The sequence below is a fragment of the Eublepharis macularius genome, chromosome 14 (genome assembly GCF_028583425.1).
Source record: "Eublepharis macularius isolate TG4126 chromosome 14, MPM_Emac_v1.0, whole genome shotgun sequence".
NCBI lineage: Eukaryota > Metazoa > Chordata > Lepidosauria > Squamata > Eublepharidae > Eublepharis > Eublepharis macularius.
Genome location: NC_072803.1, coordinates 41,642,149 through 41,664,755, shown reverse-complemented (window position 1 = coordinate 41,664,755; position 22,607 = coordinate 41,642,149). Strand labels below are relative to the sequence as shown.

The following is a 22,607-nucleotide window of genomic DNA, read 5'->3' as shown; positions in this document are numbered from 1 at the left end:
ATCTAGCTCCACTCTACCATTATGGTATATTTCTTGCTGATACTTGAGAGGGTCTCTCACATTTCACAATGAGCTGCAACTAGAGATCATCCCACTATCCCTTGGCAGGAATAGCTTATGCAAATGGTAGCCCCATTTGCCTCACCATCACCATCTAAGCACCATGTAACCCCCCCCCCCATTAATTTCTATTTGTATGCCCTACATCTTAAGATGTATCTCACTTCCAACAGTTGCCTGCCAGCCAGATACTTCCAGAAAACTGAGCAACCAAGTAAAAGGAAGAGGTCCACAAATGGCTAAAAAAGAAACAAAATAAGGACCTGAAAGCAGAAAGGCAAACAATAATATGAATAATTATATTAATGAAAATACTTGTATTCATGACCATATCCTGGATAGCCCAGGTGAGCCTGATCTCATTAGATCTCAGAAGCTAAGCAGAGTCAGCTTTGGTTAATAATTGGATGGGAGACATCCAATGAAGATCAGGGTTGCAGAGCCAGGCAATGGCAAACCACCTCTGTTAGTCTCTTGCCATGAAAACCCTGCCAGGGGTTGCCGTAAGCCAGCTATGACTTGAGGGCACTCTCCACCACCAGTTGTATTCATGAACGTTACCAACATAAATATCACAGTGGTAGATGTGTGCATAACAAAATCATCTGACATAATTATCAAACAATAGAATTAATATCATATAAATAACAAATAAGAAAAAAGCATACATATCGATACAAGGTAACAAAAGTAGCCTGAATACCAACATAAACATAAAATACATCACTGTGTTATACAATGTTTATGAATACAAATATTTTCATGTATATAATTATTCATGTCATTGTTTGCCTTTCTGGTTAGAGTCTTTCTTTTTTACTTCTTGGAAACTGCCTAGCACACAATGACTACAGCCCTCCCTGGTTGTTTGTCCCCCAGTACTCAGTATTCAGAGGTTTACTGCCTTTGAACATGGACATTTCATTTAGCTGCTCTATTAATTTGTCTGACCTCTTATTAAAGGTACTTCAGTTTACTACTAGTTCATCTTCCGTCCTGTTGTTCTTCTGTATTGTATTTCACTTTGAGGTGGTCTTGCTACTTGTTGCATGTCCTCTTGTAAAATGGTGAGGTGCAGCTAATTCAGATTTGTCCCTGCATTTCATTAATGCAATTTGCGTATTTCCATTAACAGTCACACCAAAATGCAGCAGACATACATAATGGCCTTATTTTACAGCAGAGGTGAGCCTACCTCTTTCATGTCTTCTGAACTTTGAATCTTTTTTAAAAGCTTATCTTAAAAACACAGTAAGCTTCTATCTCCCCATGGCTAAAGGGTAAACAAATTGCAAAAGCTAAAGACTCAGAAGCCAGAGTGAAGTAAAGTGAAGCTGAGTCTGAACTGAAGCGCAGCCATAAACTTTTTAGCTGGCTCATCCATAGCATTTCCAGCCTCAGCCCTTCTCTGAAAGATTATGAATTATCTCTATGAATGAACTGCATTATGAGCCTTACAATAACTAGCAAACAGGAAGGCTGAATTGAGTTTTTTTACATTTATGGCTAGTTAACAAAAAGTGCAATACACCCAATCCACTGGCTGTATAGAAGAGATGAAGTTGCTGTATCCCAAGTCAGATGAATGACCCCTATCTAGCCCAGTATCATCTACCCTGGCAGCAGCTCTCCAGAGTCTCAGGCAAAGAATGGCCCTTCACAACACAAGAGCCTTTAACTGGAGTCTGAATGTGGGACCATCTGCAAGCTTGCTCTGCTAGTGAGCCATGACTCCTCATCTAAATTTCCATGAAACTAAAATCTACAGATTTACTTTTGTAATTATTTACTTCATTTATCCCCCACCTTTCTCCACCTCTCTGCAGAGGTCATCTTATACTTAAGCTATTTGCCAAAGCTACTGATTCAAGTTAGCCCTTGAAGTATGAGCAGAGGTACCACTGACCAAACAAAGTGACATGCCACATTTGAAGATGATACAGCCATTTTATTTTGAGTCAATGGGATGTCTCTGTTTGCACACACACAAACACACACACCAAGGTGAGTGATCCTTTCTGTGCTCTTAGATTCAAGCACGCAGTCTCAGATGCCTTGACTGTTTAGAAGTCTTGTTTCTCAAAAGGGGCAATTTTAAAATTTAGGTCCTCAGTCAAGCATAGACTTCCCATATTGGATCTCTTTAACCTGGGGTCATGTTGTCTGCACTTCTACCCACATCTCATCAAGAACCATCTGCAATATACGGAAGTTGGCAGGTTGGACAGTGTCACAGGATAGCTGCTACTCAGCAACCAGTTTCTCTGGCTGGAGGGAGATCAAACTCCATCTCTTCTTACTGTTTTCTTGACCCCCGCCCCCTGCCGCCATGAGAGCTCTTCATTTCCTCTTTCTTCAATGCAGGAAGGAGACTCATTCAAAGCAGAAGGGTGGGAAATGTAACAAGATGTCTGCACATATGTCAGAGGGTCTCCTCACATTTAATGCCTTTCTCTTATTTCTCAGAAGTTGGTGGGGGGTTGTTGTACAGCAGATCTAATCAGTGAGAGCACTAGATACTAAGCCCAGCCAACAGACAGCACAAAGGTTTTTCTGCCTGACATGATTAGGTTTTATGGAAACACACAGGCCATGTTACAACTACCAAAAGATCAGCCCAAGAATTCCCTGATGCAAAAGAGGAGTTTCCTCTTGAAACCTAATAAGTTTTAAAGTTGGATTAGTAGCAAGTTGTATGTTTCAAACTTATAAAGAACAGCAACATTTTATTGAAAACCAATGGGGAGGTTTCAGTCTGGGAGGTACATATGGAAGGCAAGATAATCCAGTGGAAAATGCTGTATGTACAACAGATACCTCTTTTGTCCATCCCATAAGAACACTTATTGACCAATGAGATCAGAGAATTCCTTTTCCATGTTCTGTTTCTACCTCTTTGCCCACAGTAGTAAGAGCACAGAGACCTGAAGAGGAACATGTCGCTTAAGCTCAGTCTAGATGTACTCAGACCCAACAATGGCCTGCTGGCCAGAGGAAGGGAATGAATCCACCAGCCATCCATGATCAACCACAATAAGCATTTAGGCATTATCTGACTGATGAAATTATCTTCTATTTAATTTTTATCCTGCTCTTCCTCCAAAGAACTCAAGACAACACGCATTGTTCGCTCCTCAATTTATCCTCACAACAATCTGGTGAGGTGGATTAAGAAGAGACTGAATGGCCCAAAATCACCTAGGAAGCTTCATGGCAGAGTAGGGATTTGAACCTGGGTATCCCTAGTTCTACTCTAACACTCCAACCTCTATAATGTACTGTCTGTCATCTCCCACATTTTAATATATACATCAGTAACCCCAGAAATTAGCTTTAGGTTGGGAGTCACGGTTAAAAACTCGTAACTGCCCTGGAGTGCCTATAATTTTAAGAGCTCTGAAGGATTGGGAAGGTTTAGCTTCACCTGCTCAGTTGATGCAACCTCACCCTGATCCTGTAATATTATGCCTCGAGTGCCAACAGAATTTCTAAGCATCATTCACAACACTAAGGAGCTCTGACCCTAACCCAGAGTGCTTATATTCAAGGTCACGGAAGGATAGGACAGGGAAGGAGCCAAGGAGCCACAAGCAATGCAAGGTTCAGGTGACAACAAAAGGGCAAGAAAGAGGAAGGGCAGACTAGTTCAGAAAAAAAAAATCTTTGCTGTGGCAGAATCTGCTATCTGAATCAGGAGGCAGCCTGTAGTCAGAAAGACAGATGCTCCCCCCGGCCTAAAGAAAGGCATGGGAGAAGGCAGAGAGGCAAGGGAGACATGCAGTTCTCTCTATTCTAACCCGTTTCTGCAGAGGCTGAGATGGGGGAAGGGTGTGAGTGGGGAAGAGGGCCAGTGGGAAATGTGCTTGTGTAGAGCTCAGAGGTGAGTGCCAGATGCTATAGCAAAATAGAGATCCCTCTCTTGGCCACAGCTGCTGCCAAATCCCTCTGTTTTCCCTTACTAGCGCAGCAGCCTTAGGCAGTTTTACTTACAAAAAAAGACTTCAATTCCTAGGAATCAAACATGATAAGAGGGCCAATGTCATTGTAGGGTAACAACAGAAGGCCAATACCTGATGCTTTTAACAAATAACCCACAGTTGGACTAACAAATGTCAACTGTTTATAATGATCCAGTGCTTTTCCCCCGCCTTCTTCTTTAAGAACTCAGGGTTGTTTTCTTTAGCTTAAAAACTTAGTTCTGGAGGTTCAAATCTGTCCCCTATCTTTGCTCTCCCTTGGCCCATAAGGAGGTAATTGCTCCTTGGCTGTGCACACACCATGCTTTGGAGAGGTGTTTAGAAACAGAGCCACTCAAAACTTCAGTGGAGGCAGGCCTATGCTAACTGGCATTATTCTCACGGTAGAGACAACACTTGAAGTCAGAGAACACATCAAGTCACTCTAGGATGGAAGCTGTAGACCTGCTGCTGATCCTCATTCAGCTCTTGCGAGTGATTCAAAGAGCTTTTGGGACCTGTCAACTGATACCCAAGTAAATGTCCAACGCCGCTCTGTATATTTCTTCTTGCATTTGTGCACCGACAGAGACACTTAGAAACCTACTCTAATTCACACAAGCACCATCATTTCGTAAACTAAGAACCGCTTGTGCCAGCTTTCCCCCATCTAGCACCTGGCTGGCATCAGCTTGCAAACAGGCTTTTGACTCCACCCCTGAGCTGAAGGAATCAAAATCCACTGTGATGTCTTGGACATTTCTCTCATTGGCATTATCAAAGCTGTTTTTGCCATGCAGCTGTTTGAGGTGTTTCCGCAGGACAGGCTTATGGGCAAAGACCATGTCACAATAGTTGCACCTGTGGGGCTTGTCCCCGCTATGCAGGTTGAGGTGGTCCTGCAAGGAACATTTCTGTGAAAAGGTCTTCCCACAGATTTTGCACTGGAAAGGCTTAATCCCAGCGTGCACCCGCATGTGCCGGTGGAGGTTGCCCTTCTGTGTGAAAGTCTTGCCACACAGCAGGCACATAAACAACTTGTGCATTTTCAAGTGGTTGGCATAATTCTCCAGGTGCCGGAACACACGAGTGCACTTGGGACACTGGTGGTGCCACTGGAGCCCTTTGTCTACTCCCCGGTTGCTGGGGCCAAATGCAAAGAGGTTATCACCCCCTGTGTATGAGAGAGCATAGTTGTGGAGCTGGCTCTGCTCCATTTCACTGGCTCGGTTCTCCACTGTGGAATTGATGAGGGAGTGCTGAGGCTCGGATGAATGGAGAGTGTTTTGCTCTGAAGAAATAAAGGAACTCTGATCCTTTTTGTTTCTAACTTCTGCAACCTCCCCAATGGACTCCACCTTCACTATTTGTATATCGCTGTCCTCCATGTCCATGCTATCTTCAGAGGGCTGTATGCAAGGGGAATCTGGCTGTAAGGATTCTTCCTCCTCCTCCTCTTCTTCCTCTGCAGCTGGTGGTCCCTTTGGCTCTGAAGAGCCAGTTTGTTTCTCACTTGGATCTTTCTTCTCCAGTTGCTGCTTCGGCCTGATGAACTTCCAGAGGGCCTGTGTGCAGCGTTCCACAATGTGACTCATTTGAAGGAAGCTGGCAGCCGTCAAGTAATTCACCAGCTCCATCTCAGGGAACTCCAGGATGCCACTGTAGCAGGACAGGAGCAGCTGCTTTCCTACTTCGGAACTCTGCAGAATGGAAATTTTCACTTCTCTGGAGTCATTCAGCAGAAATTGGTCCCTTAAAAAGGGAGAGCCAGCAGCAAACACAATCTTGTGGCCATGAATCTCAAGATCATCTATGCGGACTGTGATGTCACAAAACTTATTCTCTTCTCTCAGCTTGTCCATTTTCTGCAGCATTGAGTCACCGTAGTTGTCAAACTGGAAATGGAGGATATCAGGTCTCTCAGTCATCTTGACAAATGTGAAGGCTGTCTGTCTAGAGAGAGAGGGAAAAGACATCATATACCCCAAAGGATTACACCAAATCCAAACAAGAAGCTTCAGAGCAGAAAATAACACAGCCATCTAAAACCACAGTATGTATTCTGCAGTTCTTGTCCCTTTTTGTTCTCTCTGGAAATAATAATTCCTCATTTGTTTGATCTGAGCCCAGTCTTATTGACTGAACAAAATAAGAGGATGTGCAATGCAAACCAAACAAGAAATAGTTTAAAAGAAAGAAATAATAATCAAGCCAAGCATTTTCTTTGAAATGGAAGTATGTGAAATGTTTAGATCATTACCTCAGTAATTCTTATAGGCATCCTGTAACTGAAAGCTAGTATTCTTTGCAAGGGTAGGAAAGGACACAGACACTGAGAGATAGCAGGTTGCCTAAGCTTTCCTAGTAAGCTCCTGGCAAAGATGAAATTTGAATTGGGGGACTTCTTAGCTCAGACTCTTAGCAGCTACTGCACATCTTCCAGAAAGGATGATTGTATTCCACTTATGGAACTCACACCCACAATATGTGATGGTGAGTAGAAGTCTAAGCAATTAAAAAAAATAAAACATGTTGTGTTGTAAAAAAAGGCATACCAGCAACGATAGATAAGAGGCAACGTACTAGAACCCAACAAAAGGGGCAAACCATGTACTTTGTTCCCTGATTGTGAATTTTCCAGGAAGTGTTTGAATGGCTGTTGATATAAAACATAATGCAAAAAGGACCAGATTAAAAACCTGGTGGATTCAGCTGTGTCCTGTTTCCTGTAGATGTGAGGGTAGGGGGAGAGATTGTACAGCACAGCAAAGACAGCCATCACTGCTAGCTTGTTTACAGAATCAAGTGGTACTCAGAGATTCCACTAACGTAGGAAGCTTTATTTAGTTGTTATGGCTCATAATAAAACTTGTGTTCCTAACTAATTTCTTTCTCATGTTTTATCAATGATTGAGGGTTTATTTTATACACCACTTTTTCAAAGCATGGGACTTACCCATTTGTACAATTAATAAACACACTGAAGCTACTTTACTAGAGTGTAATTCAGTACTTACACTGACCAGCAGCACAGGTCCATCCACCTCTGACACAGAAAGGCTTTTCCTAACCATTTCCTTCCTTAGATGCCAGAGGCTGAATCTGAGGAGGAAGAAACTATATGGGAGATCGGCATACATCGAGTCTGCCCATTGATCCCTCTAACACCAACTGACAGGGGTACTCCGAGGTCTCGTTAGATACCTGTTACCTGAGCGCCTACCGCTCTGTCCCTCCTCCCGAGCATCTTGTAACGTTGTTCGAGGAGGGGGATTTTTGCCGCGCCCGAACTTCATTTTCTGGCCTGAACCACGAGGAGTTCTCCAGGCATCTGAAAGGCTCATGTGTTGTATTTTTATGAGGCAGAAGCTACCGTGAGCCAGACACAGCCCGAGAGATCAGCCATAAGGCAGATTTACGCGTCTGACAATGCAGACCCTGCTTGTCCACACGGAATCTGCTACCGCAGCAAACCGGTTCTTTCAGATACCACGAACCTCCTCATTGTTTCAGGAAACGCGCACAGGCCGGTTCCTCTTCAACGTGTCTTTTTGAGCCGGCGCCCCTCCCTCCCTCCATCCTCTCCCCCGGCCGCCAGAGCCCGCGGCCAGTTTCTCACCTCAGCTCCGTCACCCCGCCTCCCCCAGGCGGTGCAGCTTCGGAGCCGGCCCGGGGGAGGGGGTACTTCCGGCGGCAGAAGCGGCACTTTTCCTCCTGTCGTCACGGGGAAACGGGTTGCTAAGGAAGAGGACGGAAGTGACGTTTTCTAACGACCTCGGAAGCGACTCGTCTGTGCTTCCGGCCGGGAGCGGTCATGTGACAGGGAGGAGGGGGCTGGGCGTGGGGTTGGCCCCGACTGAGGCCCGGCAGCAGCGCCGTGGCGGCTGCTGCTCCTGAGAGGGAGGAGACGGTGAGGAGGACGGCCCTGGCGCTGGGTAGGCGCGGCCCCCGGCTGACCCTGCGGGAGGGGGTCTGCGGCCCAGAGAGGGAAGTGGGAGGAAGGCTTGTGAGGGGCGGGCATGGCTGGTAACGCTGAGCCTTCTGTGGCCCTCCCAAGTGTTGACACGACTTCACGCGCGTTCTCTTGTGATAGCGCTTACAACAGCCTGACAAGGTATGCCCCGACTGTGGAGAGGCAGATGTTCAGGTGATAGCTACTTTTTCTGCTTGGCAGTTGTGGTACGGTTGCCAATCTCCAGGTGGTGACTGCAGCTCTCCCGGAATTACAACAGATATCCAGTTCCCTTGGAGAAAATGGCTGTTTCGGAGGGTGGGCTCTATGACATTTTACCCTGTTCAGGTCCTTTCCCTTTCTACACCTAGCTATTCCTCGGCTCCACACCCCAAATTTCCAGGAATTTTCCGGTTTGGAGCTGGCAACCTTAAGCCTGCTGAGACTGTAAGCAGCTGTGTTCGGTTTCTGTCACCACGCCCCAGACTGAGAGGAACGGAGGAGATAAGCCGAGAAAATGTATTTGGGGGAGGTCTTGGCTTTTCTGCTTCCAAGGGGGAGTAAGGTTTATGGTAGTAAGGTTTATGGGCGATCCTTTTGTATTAGTATCTGCAAAATATGTGTAGGGTGATTGCTTATAAAGTTGGAGAGAGTGTATCACTGTTGGTTGGGAGTGTTGGTGGAAAAGTAGCTGGTAGTTTGCTGCTAAAGATTCGCAGCAAGTTTGGAGTCAAAGAGGGAAGCTGGAGAAGCCTAGGAAACTGAGTTGTGAATCCTAGAAGCTTCCAAGTCTATCTAGATGTTGTGAGTGCATTACTTGTGCTGGGGGAGGGGGGCATAACTTGAAGGTAAAACTGCTGGCTGAGATTCTGTGTCAGATTAGTAGTGTCTAGAATTTTGCAGTGAATAGAAGCTTTTTCTGGCCCAAATAACAAGGATACTATGAAGTAAGGCTTCTGTTTTTATGTAAAGTTGTTGTGTATTTGGTGCATTTTCTAGGATAAACAGAGAGAGAAATTAAGCCAAAATGTGCATGACTGGTATATGCAAGTTTACTTGCAAAAAATGACATGGTGTCAACTTCTTAATTGTCTCCTGTTGCCTTGAAATCTGAGGCATTTGTTATGCTGGCTTAGTAGATAGTTATCTAGTGAAGGCTTTAATTTATTTCATCAGGGTCAGTGTGTGCATGTGTAGCTTGAATGTTAGGCAGAGTGACTAGCTATTTAGTGAGGTCTCATGATGTAGCATCTTGGTTGATATGTGCAAAGTAGTATGTTAATTATAGTTAACAGCCTGACCAAACAAAGCATTTTAAAATCTCACTGAGTTCCTAGGTTTAAATGTATCCTATTGAAATAGCTCTGAGTGTATTATGCTATGTGGGGCCCATAATGGCCCATATTGTTTTGTTTGTAGCAGAGGACTTCTAACATTTTATTCAACAAACAATTAAGGAATTTTAGAGTACTTTGATACTAGTATGTGTATATGGCTTAGTGGGATAGTTTTCTTTGTATTGGTACAGGAGGACGATAGCTACTAAATGTATATTGACTTGATCCATGAGCTGTTGAATGGCATGAAATTTTATTCCTAGAAGCAATGAGATCCTTCTTTATTTGGTGATCTGTGAGCTATGTGGAAAGTAATTGGTATCTAGAGGGATATTTCTGCTTTTCCACTTCAGGTCCATGACAGGTTTTTAGTGCTGTGTTAAATGAAACTCTTGCATTAATGTTTTGAAACATACTTTGAAATGTTTGCAGTTTGAATCCCATGTTGCAGGATCTGGGAGCAGGAAAGTGCCTTCTTCCTCTATGAGAGCCTAGAGACTTCCTGTTTTTATAACTGTTCCAGGTCAAACTCTGAAGTAATCTTGGATGGTACCAGTAATGTGGAGGGACTAGTAGGTAAAGTTATCTAACACCAGTTAATTACTTACCCTTAAGTCCAGGTCCACAATCCTTTTTGGAACCTGAGGTTTCCAGGCTTTAAAGCTTGTTACTAGGGGTGTGAATCTAACAAGTGAACAGCCCCAGCACTGGGTTTTGCTTCCAACTACTGCATCATTGTATCTCTGTAGACTTGTCATCTTTTGTAAGTGCTTCTTTCAGAAGTCCATATTGCCCCCCCCCCAAAAGAAACAAAAAATCTGCAATTTCCCCTTCCTCCACCTTCTCTATTTATAATTTTACTAATTTATTTCAAAACCATAATTTTGGTTCTCTAATAGATTTTCAGTTTTCCTTCTATCAGATGAACTAGAAGCATGACTTTAAAAGATTTTTTTTTTAGTTCTTGGTGTTTTACCAGATTTGGCATTTGCTGCTATCTTCTGTGTAGTTCATGACACTCTTGAGACCACCTGAGTTCAGTGGCCACTGGCTTCTAAGCAATGCATTTCAAAGTTGAAAGAGCCTTCTGGTAGCGAGTGGATCGATAATCGTTAATCAGCTACATTAGTCTGAATGCCGAAATGTGCCTTCGTTTTCTTTTGTTTGTTGAGTGATTTCATTTTCTCTCCTGAGGCATTGGAGCTTGTCATTTCCTCTTTCAAAGTGACTTGCAAAGGTTCTGCATGCCATTTTAAACACAAATCTGTGTTTTTATGGCTGCTTGACCTGAGAGCAGATCCTCTTTCTTGTCCAGCAAGAAATGTTCATGCTTCAGTTGCCAAAGTGATTAGGCAATTGTAAAAAACAAACACAAACTGATTAGGAAGATGGATTGAAAATTGTTTCTGCAAGCTACACTCTTGCGTATGCTGTCTTAGATAAAAAAAGGTTGCTGTTTTTCCAGTGCTGCTGTATTTACATTCATGGTGGAATGCTGTGCAGGATCAGGCCTTAAAATTGTGTTGGTGAAGCAGTGCATTTATAACGTGCAAGCCAAAGATGTTGTCGATAGCTGTGTCAACATTTCCACTTATAGGCTTGTCCTCAGAGCTGAATGTTTTTAGCGTCAGCACAGAAAACTGATCTGAGTGTTGGCTTAGCCAGATCTCGCATTTTCCTCTAGCTTCCTACTGTTCATAAAAAGAATGGTGTGACTTGCTGCTAAGACAGAAACTTGTCCAGGGTGGTCTCAGTGTTGCTTGCCCAAAATCAGGGTTCCTGATCTTACGACATGGAAAACTCTCATGAGGGAAGGAGCATTGCCGTTCCTCCTCATACGTAGTTGATGCTATCACTACATCTCAAAACCGGTAGCAAAGTATTTGCTTTTTCCTCTACTTTCCTGATTGCTGAAATTAGAAAATATGGAGTGGGAGGAAATAGAAAACCTGAAAAGCAGGGGCCTCTGGGCAAGGGTGAGGCCTCATATACTTGCCCGACTGCTTCTTCCTGATCACTGTTTACTATGGACCAGCTGGTACTTTTGGTCTCTGTATGGAATGGGTGGGATTTAATGGGGTTTAGAAATAATTTGGGTGTCAATTTGTGTTTGCAAATGCGGTGGTGGGAAACCTAGATCTCCTTCATATTCATTGTGTATGTGGTTTTAAAATGAATATGAACAAGGCAGGAAAGATTTTTTAAAATTTTCAAACTCTCCCTGTTTAAGGCTGTATCGGTTTGAAAGAGTAATGCTAAGCAAAAGGAGGCATGCGTTAGGAGGTGGTTGGCCTGACCTTGAACTAAGGCCTTGTAAATTATCTTGAGACGCAACTTGTTAGTTTAACTCTTGACTTGTACTAGCATAAAGTACAGAATTAGTAAATGATGGGAGGGAGGAAAGGAGAATAAGTGTTCTGCATAGCTTCTGCTCCCTCCCTATAAAGGGCAGCAGCAGGATAAATCATAGTGTTTTCAGCTTGCTGGGCTAGAGTATTCTTGGTGCAGGGTTTGTGTATTCATGTGTAATAGGCATGTGCAAATAAAGCCTTCATTTCACAAGCATGGGTGCATATTCCTGACTACTAGCAGAGCCCTTCATGCCACTCTGAATCTGGCAAAGGATCTCTGAGGACTCAGCATTCCATTCTGCCCATGTCATTGCTTGCTCTACATTGAAATGACAGACACTAATATGTATTAAACTTTTATGTTCCATGTGTTTACTGTCAGATGTAAAAATGTCCCCTTTTCAAACTGCTCTAGTAACTGCTTTGTCTTGGGACATGTACACCAGATTTCAACTTTCTTAGTAGTCTGGACGTACCTTCACTAACGATGGATCATTTTAAATCCATAATCCCCCTTGAGTTTAGGGAAAGGGTAGTATGAATACCTATGTAACTGGGTTAGAGTCAACTTCATGTCCCCCATTCTTAGGAAGAGAGATAGCAGTGACTTCCTTTCAGACTTTTCTTATCAAAGTTACTTATGAATTTGTCTTCTACAAAGTCAGGCTATTAGTCGATTTAGCCTTGTAGCACCTCTCCAAATTCTCTACTTCCAGAGAAACCTTAAGATGGAGAGAATTAATTTGGTACTGAGCTATGGCATTTCCGGCACAAACACTTGGACTACGTGTATGCTAAACTTCATCTTTCCGGATGTTCTGAAAGTACCAAAACTATTTGGGGATGTTGCTTGACCCCCTCCCCCCATTGGAGGATGCATATAAAGTTCCATTTTTATAGTTTTAAGGTAACCAGAGTGCCTTGAAGATTATCTATGTATCACATTTCAGAGACCTAGAAGTAACTGCAGAGAGCCACTTTTTATTCCTGGACGATGGAACCAAGAGTTCATGCTACTAAACAGAGGAAGCCAAGGCTAAGTGGTTCCGTGAACGAGTTCTTATAAGAGTGAGAGTCATCTGTCCAGAGCAGCATATAGGTCCTATCTACCTGAGAAGAATGGTGGAGGTTGTGCACTGCTCAGGATCTGAGATGGATCGTTCTCTTGCTAGCCCACTTGGTTTCTGTTTCCTTTCTGCATACTTTTCCTCTCCCACCACTGAATTCTTGGCTGAATTGGTATAAGGCTGAAGGAGTCAGAAAGTAGCTGCCTAGTTATGTGCAAGTTAGCTTGAATGGTAAATATTTCCCTTTTGGGACTGCATTCAAAATAACAGAGGCAACTGCAGTATGTTCTTCATTAAAGTTGCTTTGGGAAGGTAAAATGGGAACCACTGAGAGTATCTTATTCATGCTATAATCCTAGTAGAGGAAGGATCTTGCAGGTGGCTTTGTTCTGGCCACTTAGGAACTGTCTGTAGCAGTGTAGTGCACTTAAATGGTGAGGCAGGCTAGCCCAGGCCCTGTCTGCAACACTGAATGCCTCTCTCTATGCTCTGGAGGTTAGCAGCTTGAGACCATTGGGCCAAATGCAGTTTGCCTATGAGGTTTGCCTTCTGCAAAGAAAGTGGCAATTGCCATATGCCAAAACTATTAGCATACAGCTTTAGCAGGTGAGATCTTTCACTCTTTTCAGAGTGAGTCTTCAAGAAAACTAGTTGTAGATTCTGTCCCTAAATCCATTTTCCCATTCCCATTTCCTGGAGGCACCCAGTTCCAGCTGCTGTTGTTTCACAGTGATGAACATAGGAGCATTCATAGTCAAGTTTCTGGCTGCAGCTTCAGTGTAAATATACATATTTTATTTTACTGTTTCTGTTTTTCAGGTGTTTGTAATCCAAGCCCATTCATGAGTTGAGCGTCCTTTTTATTAAGTCATGGATGACAAGGCCTCTGTTGGGAAAATCAGTGTGTCTTCAGACTCGGTGTCTACTCTAAACAGCGAAGATTTTGTCTTAATTTCCAGGCAAGGGGATGAAACGCCATCCACCAATAATGGTAGCGATGATGAAAAAACGGGACTGAAGGTAAGAGAGATAGTGTAACCCATCCTGAATCAACCTGATGTGGCAGCGTACTGTTGTGGAGATGGGGGAAAGAGAGAGAATATCAACCACCAGTGGGCCATTATTTGATTGGATTGGCTTTGGAGTGAAGTCTTCTTGCTCCCACTCGGCTTGATCTTTGTCAAATCCCTCATGAGCTGTATTGTCGAAGGCTTTCACGGCCGGAGAACGATGGTTGTTGTGGATTTTCCAGGCTGTATAGCCATGGTCTCCAAGACAAAGGGGTAATGTGCTATGCAGATGGACAGTTTGTGAGCTTGTTAATGAAACACGCTATTCAAACTTCGTCCGTTGACCAGCACAACCAGATAGTCTGTGAAATCAAGAATTCCCCTCTGTAAGTGGTAGTCTGACCTCCTTATGAAATAGTCTGATGTCATTTGACAGCCCGGGCAGGAATGAGGGCTTCTTTCTTCCCAGCATTGCAGCTCATGCAGTGAGGCCCCTTAATTGGGAGCAGGCACCCACAGACCCGCAATTCTCTCATACCCTATTCCTGATTTAAAGCACATGGCTAAGCTTCTCCTGCTGGTAACATACTTGATGGTGGGCATCTCTGAACAGTTCAAGGGATACGACGGGAGTCGTGTGTAAGGAAGAGTGGGATTTGGGATGAAACAGTGAAACAAAACAAGCCAACAACACGGGCAGAAGTCAAAAGTTACTTTTGCTGGGCACATTTTTGAAATGTGATTTAACCCTTCAGTTGATTGACCACATCAGTTCAAACTTGCAGCCCTGTTGATTAGGTTTAAAACACTTGGTTTGCAACCCATTGAAAAGGAGCACTCTGTAAGGAATTGTGACAACACTGACCTTAGTGTAAACCTCAAATGGAGCAAAGAGAGAACAACTCCTATAACCGAAGGCACAGATGTTTCCTGTTTCTCAGATTAGTTTACTTGTACCCTGGAGTGCAAATAACAAACTCCTTCCAAATATATTGCATGCCCCTTTAAAGAAGTAGGAGCTTGGCTCTACTCCATTCTCCAGCAGTCTTTTAAGAAACCATTCTAGGTCACAGCAGTTACAAAACAAAATTGCTTTCCTTCCTTTTCTGGAACTCAAAAATGGGACTTGTTCTGCTTCAGCATGCTGTATGGATCATGTGAGTTGCTGTGAGCCTTTCCCAACTCTCATCTTAGCTATTCTTACTTGAGACTGTGTGCTGCTTCTTATTGATAGCCCCTAGATGGTCAATGGAAATCATGTGCTTAACATGAGGAGTGGGCTTACATTGACTTGGATTTTCCTGTTGGATCTCTGTCGCTGGTCTCGGCGTTTTCACTCCACCTAGTATGAATTGTCTGTTCTTTTTCAGTGGAAATAAGTCACCACATGGAGTGCCCTGGAATGCAGCCAGCAGGGCATTGTGGAACTTGTCAAACTAGGCTTGAACCTGGATCATAATGTTTGCCTTGCACTGATTTTAATTGCCTCTGACAATAATGGAATAGTCACTGCCTTATTCTAAGGATTAATCATGCAGGCGCAGATTGAACTGTTTACCTTTTCAAAATCATGACATCAGAGTTGAAAGGAACTTGCATTGAGGCAATGCTTAAGAGAGCTGTACCTCTTAAAATGTAAATTGTATTTTGGAGTCTTCTGGGTGCACACAGACATATGACCCTGCCTTATACTGAATCAAATTCTGTTTTTTCTAAGTCAGAATTGATTGTACTTATTGGTGGTGGCGGCGGCAGTTGTCTATGGTTCTCCCAGCCCTGCTACCCAGGATCCCTCAAAGGAGTTGAGAATTAAACCTTTCTTGGAAGACCAATCCCTAGCTGCAGTAATTGATGCTTGAAACATCCAAATCAACCTGTTACCTTGCACTCCATGTATGCTCAGAATTCATTGCTGGTTCAAAATGCTGTTACTGGATTATTGATTGGATTGCATCATTCCTGTGTTTCAACATCTCTGCTGGTTTCTAGTTGCTTTTTTGGGTGCAATTCACAGTGCTGTTTTTGTCCATTAAAGCTGTTAATGGTCTGTATCCAGAATGCAATAAGAACTGCCTTCTCTCATACAAATCTATCAGAAATGTAAAATCTTTCTCAGAAGCTCTGATATGTATGCTGCTACCAACAAAGTGTATTGTATGGTCATGTGCATCAGAGCCATCTTAGCAGCAGTGCAAAAATTCTGGATATACTTCCTTAGGGATGTCGTTTTCATCCCTTTAAAATGGCCTTCTGGGAACAATTGAAAAGTGTGCTGCTTGGGTAGTGTTTAATGTGTGACTTTTGCTGTATTTTTGTTTTCTGTTGTACCTTCTGATTTTAACTATTGTTGACATAATTTTCTTTACAGTAGTTTGGCTTTGATTTTGTTGTCAATTTAAAAATGTTGAATGCCACCTTGGAGATTCAATGAAAGGCTGAAATCTTTGCATGCAAAACGTTTTCTGCCATTGAGCTGTAGTCTTCTATTTTTACAAAGCGCTCCACTGTCTTATTCAATATATTAGCTTAACAGGCATAACCAGATTTCAGGCAGACTTGGCTACTTCTCATACATTCACATTAAAGACTTCCGAGGAGAGCTAATGCACACTTAAGATAAGTCTAGAGGGCACTGTGATCCAGGAATGATCAGAGAAGGTCTCGGTTTCAGTTCTTGACATATACAGTTAAAGGATCTCAAGTGACAGCTGTTGGAAAAGATAGTTGTCCGCCTGCTAGTCATAGTATATAGTACTGAGCCAGACTTACCAATGGTCTGACTCTGTGTAAGGCAAATGACATACCTTCAAGGACAAAGAATGTCATGTGGCTCTCAAGCTTTGGAACTTCAGCACCCCTTCAAGTAGGAGGAGTGAGAAGACTTTTGAGTGCATTTGTTTATGTATCTTTATTCCTGGATAGACTATATATTATTGTGCCATTTTGGGTACTAAAGAGCATAGGACAACACAATGTTACTTGTACTAGGTGTAACATTGCATGTTGGGACTTACCAGGGGACTAATGTTTCTTTAAATCAGTAAACCTGTAAGGACAGTTGGGAAGTAAAAAGCTGTATTCTGAAGAGGAGCAAATGTGATGTTGACTATGAGCATGCATCTAGGACCAGGGGTCAACAACCTTTTATAATTAAAGAGTTGAGCTACATCAAAATTCAGAGCCAGAGATTAACAAAGAGTTAGTGTAAGAGAGCCCATTTGTATAATTGAAAATATACAGCTTAATATTATTGATAATTGTCATGTTGATTAATCAAGTTAATTTCTGCAGCCAAACTTTGGTGGTTGGGAGTATTGAGAGGAAATAGAACACACATCATTTCACAATAAATAATAAATATAAACAGAAGCGCTTTGTGCTGTTTTAGAACACTGGCATAAACCTGCTCATGGCTCACACTCAAATTACTGATGACTGCTCACTTTTGTCATTTCCCTTTCTGTAAAGCATCTCTCAGAAGCAGTTTGGTTTCATAAAAATCTTTGCCATTTAAGAGCCAGTGTGGCAGAACAGTTAAGAGTGTAGAATTAGGACCTGGGAGACCCAGGTTGGAATCCCCACTCTGCAATGGAAGCTTGTTCTAGGATTTTGGGCCTGTCACACATTTAGTGTAACCAACTTCATAGGGTTGTTGGGAGGATAAAATGGAGGAGAACAATGTAAGCCATTTTGGGTTCCCATTGAAGAGAAAGGCGGTGTTATGAATGAAACAAATAAATGAATTCCCTATTGGTTATTCTAGCATCCCACCCACTGATCTAATACACCTCCTTACTTTTTTAAAGAGACGTATTGGCTCTAGAGCCATAGCTTGCAGGCCCCTAATCTACAATGTCCATAGTTTGTCTTTATCTCTGACTGGTGCTGTCTTTCCTGTTGCCAGTGACTTCAGTGAACTGTTCAGCACCCTTTCTGACCCCCTCCTGTCATTGAAGTTCAACAGTGCTACTGTTCTCTGTTTTGAGTGTTTCTGAGTAATCGTAGAACAATATTCTGTAATTTGGCATCATGTTTTGTGTGATGGACAATTCTGCTCTTGATATGAACTCTTTGGATCTTTCAGGAGAAAGAATAAACCATGCTGTTATTTACATGAGCATCACAGGCATCACATTTCTACTTTTGGATATAGCCCATGATGATGATCTTTGTTATCTGCAAATGTGACAAAGAAATTGGGAGTGGGGGGAGGCAAATATATGAGATGTATTTTTGCTGCTTTGTAGCTTCTAACCAGCTTTTGACTTCATGAATGTGGGTAGCTTGTGGTTCTTGGTCAGGCTTGTGTTTATCCTTTCTTTGCAGAACTTGTTTGTTTCCACAGATCATAGGGAATGGGAGTGAGCAGCAGCTGCAGAAAGAGCTTGAAGACGTCCTAATGGATCCCCCCATAGAAGAACAATCCAATGACCAGGAACATGAGTCTCCCCAGGCTGATGGAGAGGGAGAAGAGCCTGTCCTCCTTGAGGCCTCAGCATCCTCCACCATTAACCCGGGGTCCATGGCAGGACCACAGAAACCTGAGATGAACCTGCCAGTGAAACCCACACAGGGAGGTAAGGAGATTTTGAGGGAGAGAGAAAGATGGGCATATAGTGAATGCAAAGGTCTAGGTGATAGCTCCCTAAATCATTTGGACTTTGTTCACATAAGAGAAAGTATTGTGGCGGGTCTTGTGGCTGAGCCCTGTTTTCAGTCACTTCATGACCTCTGCCTGTATATGGGAAGAACAAAGAGCTATAGAGAGGTCCCTGCTCCAGATCACAAGATTTCATTAGGCATTGCTCATATGCTTTCAGCCTCCCATTTTGTAGCATGAGGACTAGAAAATTGTTTCATTTAAGAGTGATGGTTGAGATTCTCATGACACTGAGTTCCACATCCATCAGGTTTTACATTTTCATGATGCCATGTCAGAGAGGAGTGGAATTCAGAAATCTTGGAGAATCCTGAGCAGAGATCCTCACTCCTGGTCACCAGCCTGTCCTGTTATAACTCCTGCTCTTTTCAGAGCTTGCTTTCCCAAAGATGACTCTGCTTCCAGAACCCTGACTGTTGTCTGACTTCACTCTTTCATTTTTCTTGCAGAGTCTGAGGATTCAAGCCCTTTTACGCCAGTGGCTGATGAGGACAGTGTAGTCTTCAGCAAGCTCACTTACTTAGGTTGTGCCTCAGTCAATGCCCCCCGGAGTGAGGTAGAGGCCCTGAGGATGATGTCCATCTTGCGAAGCCAATGCCAGATTTCTGTGCATGTGACCCTTTCAGTGCCCAATGTGTCCGAAGGAACTGTGAGGTACCTATCTTGAGGGGAGTGGGTTCATTTGGCCTTGGCAGGGCCATTTTGGTTCGAAGCTGCTGCCCAAGTGTTTAATTCTCCCAGTGATCTTGATCCAGTTACCATACAGTAATGTGGTTTTTTGAAGTTTGCCTCCTGTGATAAATTATATAAATTTTTTCCATCCTTCTGCCAAAAATAGCTGCCAAGCTGTTTAAAAAATATCAACAGTAAGAATATCAAATATAAAACAATAAAACCCAGCAATAACAATTTTTCAAAAGAAAATCTCCTTCAAGTTTGAAATTAAAACATGCATGGACCTAGTGGCTTAAATATGGAAAAAAATCGATGCCAAACAAGTTTGATTGGAGTGTGTATTACATAATGATGGAGTGTCACTGCAAAGAAGATCCTCCCATGCATAGTCAAGTACCTGGTCTTTGAAGATAGGAGCACACAGAAGAGATGTAGCTCTTAACTGATAGGCAGGTTCTTATAAGCAACTGTTCCTTAAGCCACTCCTTTAGTTTATTCTTATTGCTAAGGGTCTGGAGGTCTTTATGTTTTAAAAAGTAACATCCATTAATTAGAGGGCTTGAAGTTTCATGTCTTGGATCTGAATGATCAGATCAGCTCTGTCTGCAAGGGTTGGTTCCTGAGCCGATCTACTTTGCCAGCAAGTAGGATGTAACACAAATAATGCAGAATCTTACTGGATTGAGCCTCACATCTGAAGGTCTTCTGCATAGAAGGAAAGGGGACATAAGCCTGTTCCAGAATACAGATCAGCGCTAGCCGGAGGTTTCTGTTGAGCACTTTTGAACAAAGAGGGAATATGGACCAGCTACATGTCAGTCGTTAAATTACTGTAGTATGTTTTTGTCTATATAATAACAACTTGGTAAGATGCTCTGCATTATTCTGCTAAATGGTAAGAATTTCCTAGTTTACCCATTTACCTGGACTCCTTGTGAACTGAAGTGTAAAAATGGTCTTTTCCTTTGGAAGAGTGAGGAAGTAACCCTGTGGTAAATTCTCATTAGATAAAGGATCATCTGTACAAAATCTGAAGTCAGAAAGCTTTAAATCTGAAGAAACTTCTGCCTTTATAGCGTATAAATAGACTTGCCTCCAGTCTGTCTGAAAGCTAAAGAATTTTAATTATCTTCAACGCTTATAATTTTCCACTCCCTCCTTGCTCCTCAGGCTGCTAGATCCTCCAACAAACACTGAAATCGCCAACTATCCTATTTACAAGATCCTCTTTTGTGTGCGAGGGCATGATGGGACTCCAGAAAGCGACTGCTTTGCTTTCACCGAAAGCCATTACAAATCAGAGCTCTTCAGAATTCACGTCTTTCGATGTGAAATCCAAGAAGCTGTAAGTTGAACGTTTTCTGGGAAGTTTTGTGGCCGTATCGTATCATGGAAGTTAATGATCTACAGTTTCCAATTACTTGATCTGAGAACAGAATGCTTATATCGACAGTAGAATACCTGTTTTACTTTGTTTATTTTGTGTTAAGCTTATTAAATTGTAACAGTGATTTGGGGGGGGGGGGTCTGTTTTCCATTGCTTGAACTGGCAGCATTGCTGAAAAGGATTTAGGAGATTCTGTCCTGGGAGACAAAGTAACTTAATGAAGTGATGGGGCACAAATCATCATTTCGATCTGTAGCAACAGAAACAGCCATAGCTCCAGGCAGACCTTTGCTCTCTGTTCAGTTTGGAGCACCAAGTTCCAAGAAAGATGCTGACCAAATTAGATGGGTTTTTTGGTGGTGGGTGGGAACCAACCAATGCAATAAAGTACCAGAGGACCGAAGCTTGAGGAAAATGGTTATGCTCAGCTTTCAAGAGAACAAATTTAGGGAAGATGGGAGTCATTGACACTTCTATTTCATATATTTCCTAATCATTACTTACCTCTGTTTACTCATGGATTCTTTCAGCAGCTTACAAAGGAAAAGGCAAACTGCAGTACAAAATGATAAAATAGAAAGATGAAATAAAATTGGTGCCAATCATAAAAGAATCGGTGTTTTTAAAAGCCAGCATTATGTGACTGTCCTCCACTAGCGTAAAAAATTTTCCATATGGGAAGACAGTAACCAACATTCTAAAGGTTCCCACAGAGCAAAAGCTGGAAGGGGATTTGCTAGGGAGGGAAGACCCAGAAGAGGATGCTACAGTGGGGGAAGACCCTCTGTTCCTTGGAGCTGCAGGTTCTCCCCAGCACATCACAGACCATGGATGGAACAGGCAGACAGCTGTTAGTTGTATATACTGAACACTGTAGTTGGCTGCCCCCTCCCTTCAGTTGCCTTGTCTCTGTCTGTTAATCTCTCTTTGGTTGTCTGTGTTTGCAGGTGAGTAGAATCCTGTACAGTTTTGCCACTGCCTTCCGCCGCTCTGCCAAACAGACTCCACTTGCAGCCCCTGTAGCCCCACAGACACCAGACAGTGACATTTTTACTTTTTCTGTCTCTCTGGAAATAAAGGAAGATGACGGGAAAGGATATTTCAGGTATAGTTTCCTATTTTCCTCTTCTTCAACTGGAAATTTTAATCTTCTCAAATCATTTTTTAGTACTTACTGTGATATTTTTTGTTCTGGGTTTTACAGTTTGAATGTGGCTTTAATTTATTAGATGTGTCTTATGGTGGTTTGGACTGGATTCCTTGCTAATGGGTACAAGGGTTCAAATAGGAATATACTTCAGAGGACTTGAACTTTCATATGTACTGGTTGCCAGCAGAGAGCAGCAGCTTGAAAATTGCAGCTACGTACCTGTTTCAGTTTTCGGACCTTTTCACCTTCCTGATGCAAACTGGCCTCCAGTGGCTATTTGTGAAACTTCTTGCTTGCTAAACTCAGATTGTTGTGCCAAGCAAAGGCCTTAAGTTATTTAAACAGGCACCTTGTGGTAAAGAAAATATAGTTCATCTGTGTTAAATGTGGAAGAGAGAGAGTCAGTGTAGTGTAGCAATGAATGGCTGAAACTGGGAGTCTTAGTTTCAGATCCCCACTGGCCATAAAGCTCCCAGGGTGACCTCAGACCATTTGTTTTCTCTCAGTTTAACCTACCTTAGAGGATTGTCATGAGTATACAGTGAAGTAGGGGAGAACCATGTAAGCGTCCCTGGAGTGACTTGGAGGAAAGGCAGAATAAAAATGTGATAGTTTTGCTTTCCAGTAAAAAAAATGTAATTGTTGGATGCTTGTGATAAATGTGTGTCTTTTGCCAATAGGGGCTCTGTTGCTTTGAGAGCACAGGCTTCTGAGTTATAGCCCAGAAAACTAAAAAATAGCATCCTTTGTATGCTTTGCCTGAAAATGGTCTTTATTTTCTGCTTTTGTGGGTTTCCAAGTCCTAGTGCAGTAGTGCCCCCATGTGTTTAATTGAACAATAACAGCTCAAGGTAAACAAAGATATATGTTCATTGAAAGTCATGAATTTGCTATCTCTTTACTAAATGAGATTGGATATTGTGTCATTGTTGGACGAAAGGTCCGTTCCAGTATTATTAGAGATTAGTGCCTCTTTCAAGTTATGTTATACCTGGGTTGCCC

At 42.7% G+C, this 22,607-nt stretch overlaps 2 protein-coding genes across 8 annotated transcripts in view; one reads left to right on the top strand and one right to left on the bottom strand.

The window, feature by feature from the left end:
* Nucleotides 1-1,993: 1,993 nt before the first annotated feature.
* On the bottom strand, nt 1,994-7,753 carry ZBTB26 (zinc finger and BTB domain containing 26). Of its 4 annotated transcripts, none has more exons than XM_054998632.1 (2): nt 7,636-7,753; nt 1,994-5,969 (listed from the first exon to the last, which is right to left on the bottom strand). In XM_054998632.1, exon 2 carries the CDS (start codon nt 5,942-5,944, stop codon nt 4,625-4,627), a length of 1,320 nt encoding a protein of 439 aa, XP_054854607.1. In that variant the 5' UTR covers nt 5,945-5,969; nt 7,636-7,753; the 3' UTR covers nt 1,994-4,624. The 4 variants fall into 4 exon arrangements, with proteins under 4 accessions (XP_054854607.1, XP_054854608.1, XP_054854606.1 ...); XM_054998633.1 differs by lacking the exon at nt 7,636-7,753 and adding an exon at nt 7,514-7,576 and having other exon boundaries at nt 1,994-5,965; XM_054998631.1 differs by lacking the exon at nt 7,636-7,753 and adding an exon at nt 7,514-7,570.
* A 97-nt stretch (nt 7,754-7,850) lies between these two features.
* Nucleotides 7,851-22,607, top strand: part of RABGAP1 (RAB GTPase activating protein 1) — a 74,549-nt gene continuing 59,792 nt past the window's right edge. For 2 of the 4 annotated variants that reach the window (XM_054997433.1, XM_054997430.1), the window contains exons 1-6: nt 7,851-7,926; nt 13,543-13,743; nt 18,079-18,310; nt 18,843-19,047; nt 20,239-20,413; nt 21,403-21,560. In XM_054997433.1, the coding sequence (XP_054853408.1) occupies nt 13,594-13,743; nt 18,079-18,310; nt 18,843-19,047; nt 20,239-20,413; nt 21,403-21,560 (920 nt within the window). In that variant the 5' untranslated portion in view covers nt 7,851-7,926; nt 13,543-13,593. Of the gene's footprint in view, nt 7,952-8,033; nt 8,131-13,542; nt 13,744-18,078; nt 18,311-18,842; nt 19,048-20,238; nt 20,414-21,402; nt 21,561-22,607 lie in introns of those variants that run through there. The other 2 variants (XM_054997431.1, XM_054997432.1) reach the window with 2 other exon arrangements.

Excerpts from the sequence above, each read along its gene's own strand:
- ZBTB26 (XM_054998630.1), bottom strand. The coding sequence starts at position 7,090 with ATGGTTAGGAAAAGCCTTTCTGTGTCAGAGGTGGATGGACCTGTGCTG. Across the intron at positions 5,966-7,033 it reads GACCTGTGCTGCTGGTCAGT|ACAGCCTTCACATTTGTCAA; the intron begins GTAAGTACTGAA and ends CTCTCTAGACAG.